The sequence below is a fragment of the Convolutriloba macropyga genome, chromosome 3 (assembly GCF_964194025.1).
Source record: "Convolutriloba macropyga chromosome 3, txConMacr16.3, whole genome shotgun sequence".
Taxonomy (NCBI): domain Eukaryota; kingdom Metazoa; phylum Xenacoelomorpha; order Acoela; family Convolutidae; genus Convolutriloba; species Convolutriloba macropyga.
In genome coordinates this window covers 72,815,943-72,824,764 of record NC_134470.1, presented here as the reverse complement: position 1 = coordinate 72,824,764, position 8,822 = coordinate 72,815,943, and the positions used below count along the sequence as shown (strand labels likewise).

At 40.3% G+C, this 8,822-nt stretch overlaps 1 protein-coding gene across 1 annotated transcript in view; it reads left to right on the top strand.

Annotated features, from left to right (window-relative positions):
- The first annotated feature begins 1,347 nt into the window (after positions 1-1,347).
- The window catches only part of LOC142336436 (coiled-coil and C2 domain-containing protein 1-like), a 118,235-nt gene continuing 110,760 nt past the window's right edge, over positions 1,348-8,822 (top strand). Inside the window, exons 1-2 of the mRNA XM_075385271.1 lie at positions 1,348-1,448; positions 1,517-1,664. Coding sequence (XP_075241386.1) covers positions 1,374-1,448; positions 1,517-1,664 — 223 coding nt within the window. The 5' untranslated portion in view covers positions 1,348-1,373. The remainder of the gene's footprint in view (positions 1,449-1,516; positions 1,665-8,822) is intronic.

The window sequence follows — 8,822 nt, the reverse complement described above, 5'->3', positions numbered from 1 at the left end:
CTTTTGGATAGCTATGATTCATTTTTTTGAGGCAGCTATCAATAAATAGTTCAAGTTGCTCAGGCGGTAGTCTGTATTTGCTTGAGGACGGTGGTAGATATACGCACATGAAAACAAAAGCTTCAGACGAATTGTCAACCGCGAAAGCAGTTCCAAAGTCATTTTTTGAGAAAGTTAAGTTGTCGCGTTACTAAGTCACTTGAAGTCTTACGTAGAACAGCAACTCCACCATGTTGACCCTTGAGTCAGTCAACACTCGATACTAGCTCATACTGACCAAAAAGGTTGAAGTTATCACTCATTTTGGAGGAATGGAGCCAGGTTTCTGTCAGGATTGCTATTTCTATTTCGTTGAGTGTGAGGTAATTCAGTAAAGTTGATTCTATTTCCATAGAGTTAATTGATCGAACATTAAGGAGTAGTATGCGTGACCTCAAGGATTGTCATTCGTTTGGCACAGTTGTGGTTACCGAATTTGGCGATGATTTGAGTTTCTCAGACAAGAGATATAGGTCGTCCAATTCAGCAGAGTCAATCTGTATGCCGTTATGAAATAACTTAAGATCTCTGAGTCTGAGCAAGTCCCGATCTATTCCAAGCTGAATCAATTCAAATTGTTTGTGATGCAGATCTTTTTCTATGAGCCGATCTTTCCAGCAGAGTTTTGGTTTAGCAAAAACTTTAGTGCCCTTAAGTAAGTGACAGTTGGATAAAGTTATACGGCGATCGTAGCTCGAGGCTAGCTGGATTTCCACTGGGCGAGGCCTAGCTGATGCCTCCGGTTTGCGTTTGCCAAGGCGGACAATGTTCTTTATTTTTTCGGGAACAATTTTGAGCTTATCGCATAAAGTTTGTACATTAGAATCATCATGGGAGGACGTGGCTTCGGCAATGTTGAATAGAACAATAGTCTCTTCAGCTTTGATGTCATAATCGCGCTCATCGAGGGTTCTTTTGACGGCATCGGCATAGTTGGTTTGTTGACTGGAGCTCAGGCCTTGATGATTCAGGGCACCCGGTTCAATATTCACAAGTTTTCTTTCACTAGATGTTTCCAATTTCTTTTTACAGTCATTCAAGTGCGACAGGGTTTCACGAAGCAAACATTCCAGGTTACTCTTTTTAGCTTTTGATGTGAAATTCGATAATTCATTTGGGGCAGCGGCGAGGAGTTCGCTAATTGTGGGGTCATAGTCTGCACTAGAGGTTAAGCGGTTACGGTGTTAAGCGGTTAAGAATGATGACTATCATTTTCTGAGTTTGTTTGATATTTAGTGCCTCAAAAGCAATAAAGCTTTATACTACTACTACAGTGTTGAGGAGGGGTATTTATTAATTTAACTTGTTTTCATCTGTTGCAACTTCAGGGAGAGATGTTTCGCTCGAAAGATAAACAGGAAAAGGCTCCTAAAAGTGGGCCGTTGGATGTTGCATCGATTCTTCAGGAGGTTTCTGTATTTTGATTATAAATTTTAGTTTGTCATCAACTGGGCATTTTGTATGAAAATATTTTCAGGCTAATTCATTGATGAACGGAGATGATTTCGGGACGGATAAAGAAGTGTTTGATCCCGACCTTGAAGCCGAATTGCTCGCTCTTCAGTCGGGATCTGATACTGCCGTCGCTGTTAACAGAAAACAACAAGCCGCTCGTCCTGCTCGTGGTATGTATATTTTCGTTTTTGGTAAGTAATTATCTTTTAAAGGCAAATAGTGTAATTACTAATAAAACCCTTTACTACACGTGTAAAAACCCGTGCTTTCGTTAAGTGATAATCTAAAGGCAAGTAGTTTAATTACAAATCAAACCCTTTAATACACGTATAAAAATCCTTTAAAAACGAAACAACAGAAAATTCGTCCTCTGTCATTGTTTATGAGGAACGGTTGAACGGTTTTTAATTTTTGTTTGTCTTTTTTGCTTATTCTCAAGATTTGAACGAGACCCAGTGTGGGTTTTCTTACTTCTGTATTTAACCACAGACACTGAATTTAACTATAGCACCAGCCCATTCTTTCTTTGCATTAGCAAGTACTTGAAGTGTTATAGTTTTCTTCATATTACGCAGATTTTTTCTCCATATTACGCAGATTATTAAATAGTTTCAGATTATTAAAATGAATACGCGGGGCAGCCATGGTGGCCCCCAGTCTCATTGATTTCTGGAAAAGCTTATCACGAGGATATCAATTATCTCTAACGATATCTTTGGGTGGACCTACTGTCAGGAAGTCCTACCTCGACACTGTAGTCAACACCCTTCCTCAACCAGCTTAGTTCCTCTCAATTTATATTATATCATTTGCATCTTTCACCACTCTATCCGTATGATCAAAATAGTTGCGGCAAGTTCCCTTTATCATTCCATCAACAAGTTAAAACCATCAGAACAAGAGAAACTTTCTGACATTGTTTACTCTTTCCCTGGCCTTAACCTAGACCCAAACACATCAAACTACTGTTACGATTATCTTACGTCAGCTCCTTTGAGAAACCGAAACATTATTCTTTGGCACGATCTTCTGAATAATACTTTAACCTCTCTTTCCATGAAGAAAAACACCCCTCAAACGGTTGACGAATTGATCGAAACTTTGAAGACTATTCCCAACCTCTTTTGTGTTGTCACCTGCCAATGCGAAGGAGGTCCTTATATCTTTGACAAACTTGTAAAGGCTCTAAAGTGTTACGTAATCGACGTGACAAAGCACATCATTAGTGCCTCCGAACAAACCGACGAGTTGGTATTAGCAGAATACCGAGAGCTCCATTAACACCCAGACGTGGAACTGCGAAGCCTGGCATCAGTACTACACTACAACACTGACATCAAGCTGATCTTCAAGACACGTACGAAGCGACGATCGGCTGGTGAACGACGGGAAGCCAAACGAAGAAAACTCTAGATCAGGTAGGCGTGCTTATTGAGTCTTTGGCTCTGAGCCCCTACTAGTTCTTGTTCATTTGAAAAACTGTTAATCTTCTAAGGCGCGCTTATTGAGTCTCTGGCTCTGAGCCCCTGGAAGATGTCTAAACACAATACCCGCCATCGAATGAAGTTAATCTCCGATTGTTGCTCTACATGTGCCGAGAAAATTCCGAAAAATGAAAGCTCTTTTGACTGCTTCTTTTGTGTACGTCGAATGCACCTAACAGAGAACTGCACAGGCCTAAGTGAAACGGCAATGAAAGGAGTCTTGGCCCTCGGTAAAAATGCCCTACTGCTTTGTAACGCTTGCGTTGAAGATAAACGCCAAGAAAAGGTTGCCGATGCACTTCAATGACTGACCTCAAGAAAGCTGTCTCTGAGATCAAGTCGTTCCTCACAAGCAAGCCCCCAATAGAAGCAGTCCCCACTGTTGTAACAACTCCAAAACCTGAAGCGCCACCGAAACCTGTTGAAGAGATTGACGGCATACGAATACGTGGAATCCCTGAATCAAACGAAAAAGAGGCTAGACTACGTCAGGAACATGATCTGGCCCAAGTTCAGAAGTTACTGGCGCACGTCGAGGTCAATGCGGATATTGGAGATGTGATACGGCTGGGGCGGCACGAGGAGGTCAAAACTAGAACAATACTTTCGAAGATTCCGAATGCCTATCAACGACGAATGATTTTACTTTCTGCGAGAAAAGTGAAAACCTTTGGCGAACCTGTGTTTTTGAGTCGACAACTAAAGGAAGAAGCTGATCGTGAAAACCAAGCTTTAATGCGAAGACGTGAACTAATCAATGATGGCACCGAACCAAACAATCTTCGAGTTCGTGACGGAAATTTATCCGTCAAGGCACAAAATGGATCAAGGAGAATACACCCGAAGTCCACGGGTCCTATTGACTAACCACCTTCCTCAACATTCTTATCTACAATGCCAGAAGTATATTCGAATATGACCGACGAACCTCTTTCTCCAATGCCATAACAGTAGCAAATCATTACCAAATCAATTGCTTTACAGAAACGTGGCTGACCGAAAGTGTCAAAGACAGTGCAACTTTCCTCGCCAACTTTACAATACACCGAAAAGACCGACCAAGTGCAAAGGGGGCCACAAATCACGGTGGTGCACTCATAGCTGTTGCTCGAAACATTCCAAGTTGTGAAATTGTCTCAAGCTTCAAAGAATGTGTTGTTATCCGGTTGCTGATGAAGAAACCTATCATAATCTGCTGTCTTTACAGTGCGCCGCGCAACAGTCATTACACATGGTCGGTTGCTGACTTCGCACAACTCTTGACCTTTCTGAGGTCCAAGCAATATGAATATGGAGCTGTCTGTTCATACATTGCTGGGGATATTAATCTGACCTGTACCCACTGGCCTTCGATGACCTCGACTTCGTCCGACGAGCAGATAGTACTGAACGAGCTCTGCGACTTAAACTCTCAACAACTAATTCGATTTCAAGATGGAAAGTTGTTGGACATTTTCCTATGCAACAAACCCAGACTGTTTCAAGCATTGTTCATGACCATCATTTTAGAAGCATGTTCAGAAGCGATCATATGCCGTTTCACGCCAAGGTCTTCTTTGCTATCAAGCTATCACACACACAACCGCCAAAAACCAAGGCAGAAGCTCGACTGTGGAGCCTTTGAATATAAGAAGGCTAATTGGAATGAGATAAACGAGTTTATTGCTCGGCATCCTTTTCTTCCTTACTGTCTGAGCAACGTAGACTTGATGTTAGATCTTTGGTACCAATGGCTTTATGAAATCCTCCGATTTCTTACCTATCATCACAAAACACAGATCTGAACTCGTGCCCTGGGTCTGTCATGGATCGTCTCACCTTATCAAAAAATTGAATACCCTTCAACTAAAGCAGCAACGGAAACCAACGCCCACAACTAAACTCAAAATCGAGCATGTGCAAACGAATCTTGCTCTAGCACTTCAACACGACCAACCAGAGCTTGAACTTCGACTCTTCCAAGATGGCAGGTTTACTGACATACAACGCTATTTCACGTCTGTCACCAAGTCAAGTTCTGTGCCCGCCGAAATCTTCCTGAATCAATGATCAGCTACTACTGACGTTGCTAAAGCGGACCTCTTTAACGACTACTTCCAGTCAGTGTTCACACAGATGCCTTACAGAGTCAAAACAGACAACAAGAACGTTGTAATTCAGTTGAGCCACGTTTACTTCACCACCGAAGAAATCCAGAGCTCACTGCTGCAACTTGATGTAAACAAAGCCAAAGGACCAGACCGGATAGGGAATGCGCTCTTAAAAAACCTCCACAAGTCATTGCCATAATCGCTTTGTCTACTCTTCAATTTAATAGCTTGCAAAGCTCATTTCCCAACCAAATGGAAAGTAGCTGAAATTGTACCAATCTATGAAGATGGTGACAAAAAGGACGCCTCTAACTGTAGACCAATCAGCCTTCTGTCTGCAGTGTCGAAATCGCTTGAAACGCTCATCTTCAACAAACTGATTCCAGTAGTCTACCCAACCTTAAATCCCGCACAGCATGGTTTGAGGCCTAAACGATCGACCACAACAAATCTAATAGAGTACTTGCATGAGATCTTCAGCTGCCTGGACTCCAACCCTTCCCAGCTCACGACCTTTTATATCGATTTCCAGAAGGCATTCGACAAAGTCTCTCACGATCTACTTTTAGACAAACTATCGGCCCTTGGCATCGGAGGAAACTTCCTAAGTCTGCTTCGAAGCTATCTGTCAAATCGGAAACAGAGAGTGCGAATAAATAGTACAACCTCAAAAGAACTTGATGTCTTTAGTGGCGTCCCCCAAGGTTCCATTCTAGGCCCGCTGTTTTCCTAGTCTTCATAAACGATTTGGCGTCCTGTATTATGTCAAAGGCTTTTGGCTATGCGGATGATTACAAAATTGTAGGGACCAATCCTGTGACGCTCAACATAGATATCTGAAAACTGTGGAGGTGGTGCAAGGATAATCCGATGTCAATGAACCTGACGAAAAGCAAGCTGCTGTGTATTAAAGGCTCTGCCCAAATATCTGCCCAATTATACCTTCGAAGCCGCTCAATCGAATAAAGATTTGGGCCTCTTTGTTACTGACTCTTTAAACTAGACACTACACGCGAAGAAAAGAACCGATTAAGCCTTGAATGCGTTTTTTCTGCTGAAACGAAACCTCTGCAAGGCAAATTTTGCAACCAGGAAAAATGCATATGTTTGCTACGTCGTGCCAATTGTCAGCTATGGCGAGGCCTTGTGGAAGCCATCAAATGGCGATTTATCTTTACTGGAAAGTGTTAACGAAAAGCAATGTCCTGGATATTCAAGACCAACAACAGCGTCCTCTCATACAAGGAAAAACTTCCGAAAATCAACATCTTGCCACTGTCTCTATATCAAGAACTTCATGTCGTGTTATTATTTGCAAAAATGTTATCGGGAAAATTTGATATAGACTGGCAAAGCCATGTCACTCTTGCTGAGGTGGGAACCCGGAGAGCCCAAGTCACTAGAAATTTTATCTGTAAGCAAATGCGGTTGCAGAGTGAGTCAGATTTTTGGTACCGAGCCTGTCACCTTGCAAATCTGTTCAATGATTATTTCAAATATGATATCCTCCTTGATCGAGAGCACAAAAGCAAACTCCTGGAACTCTGCAATCGGTTCTTCATATCCCGCTACAACGAATCAGACCCTTGCACTTGGCGTCTCTTGTCTGGCTGCAATAACTGTAGAGACTTGAAGAAACTCATCTTTACGTAAATAACAATAAATTTTGAACAACCCAATAACCGGGTTTTATGCGAACCCATGGATTACTTTATCCTAAATCCTTTATTATTATTATTATTATTATTATTATTATTATTTTTTATTGAAAGGCTTTTATGTATACATGCGGATAATGAAATGCACGTTTTCTTGCGTTTAATACATGTTTGAATGGGTTTTCTGGTATCCAATTGTACAACTAAACTATTACAAAAAAAGTGGTTCCCTTTTTCCTGTAGGAAGTCCAATTTGCATCATCCAATTTGCATTTGACATGGTTTTGAGGTAACTTGGCGAGTTTTTTGCTAATAGCCGCAAAGCGTTAGCTAGGTCTCTCATTGGCCTTCTCTTGGTTTTAACAATTGGAAGGATTTGAATTGTATTTAACGCTGTTTATTTTGTGCTTGAATAGGAGTATTGGAGAAGTGTTTTTAAAAATCATTTTTTTGGAGTGATTTTGAAGCAGGAATTGAAAATCGTGCAAACATTTAGAGCGGTTTGGGTGCTGAACAAAATTGAAAAGTGGATAAAAAAGATTGGTTTTTCATTCTTACCGATGACGGTTTTTGACAGAGTTGTGAAGGAAATTTTCTGTGAGGGAAATTTTTGGTTCACGTGCGGCTTTTAAGGCAGTTTTTAATTTTTTGATTAAGTAATTTTGATGTGATGTATGAATTTTGGTCTGGCTTTGATAGTGGTTTGAACATTTTTGGTAATTTTTATGAGTTTTGTGCTATAATTTGGGAGATTTTTCCAGCTTATTTGGCCGATTTTTAGGCGAATTTTTGGCGGTTGTCCGCATATTTCTTTGTTTTACTATTTTGATTGGGTTTTGAGAAGGCGATTCATACTTATGGCGTTCTTATACACCAAATAGTTTTTTTCTCATCAGATGTGGCGTTTTTAAGTGTTTTTAGTTTTATACTCCGTTTTGTCAGTTAAAGATTTTCCTCTCAATTATCTTAACAAATTTTAGTGATTCTGGAAGCGTTGCTGAGCTTCTGAAGCAAATATTCAATATTGAGCTATTTTAAGCATTTTGCTTTTTGGACACTTCTTTTATAGTCTTCAGTTTTTATTTCCTGCGTATTTATTGTTCGGTATATTTTTACCAAGTGTTGGATTGGTGAATGCTTGAGCAGAAGACGTAATAAAAATTGTTACAAAATAACAGCCGGGAGTTACCGTTTTAGCATTTTGTGGCTAATTTTCAAGAATTTTTGATTGCCCTTAGTTTCCTTTCCCTTCCCTTTGTTTTCTCTTCAAAAATTTGATCTGTTGGTTTTGTTGTCCATTGGTAGTCGCTTAATGAATGGGAACTAACCATTTCGCCTTGTCCTTTGTTAGTAGTTGTTTTAGAGTCGCAGTTTGACAACAAGTTTTAGCAGATGCTTTAGCAGTTTTGCTGGTCATATACTATTGTCCATTTCCTGTTTTTGGTTTAAATTGATCAGTAGGACGTTCTTTATGTCAGTTAGGGTGGTTAATGTTTTCTTCGAGTCGTTTCCCGAATTATTCCGGCTTGTTTTCTAGATCGATAATTTTGGAGTTTATTTAAAAACATGTGAAAGTCAATGCCGAATGTGAAAATCTAAGTGTTTAGGACAAGCGGTGGAGGAAACTGAAGTGCAGAGGGAAGAGAGAGCTGCCTTCTGTTCATATCGTTTTTAGTGATAGCGAGAAAAGTATGCATAAAAAACTTTTGCTAAGCGACTCTCGGCATCGGATATTCACCATCAGTTAACACTTTCTGAGTCTACTACTCAGAAAACTATTTAGAAAGCTTAGTGCTTTTTTTTGAAACCCAAACTTTTTCAAGAATCGAAAGAAGTAATTCATGATCAAGAGGGTCATTGGCAGCTGATAAATCTAGTCCAATATAAAAAGTGCTTGTCTTGTCTAAATTAAGGAGCAAATCATTAGTCACCTTAACTAGGGCTGTTATTGTTGAAAAAAAAACTTTCTATAGGCCCTTTGGCATTTACCAATTAGACTGCTATCTTCAAGGTGTTTACGCTATCGCTTAAAAGCCTCCCCTTCTAGATATGATATGTAATTTCGGTGAGATAGGTCGTATCGAAAAATATTCATT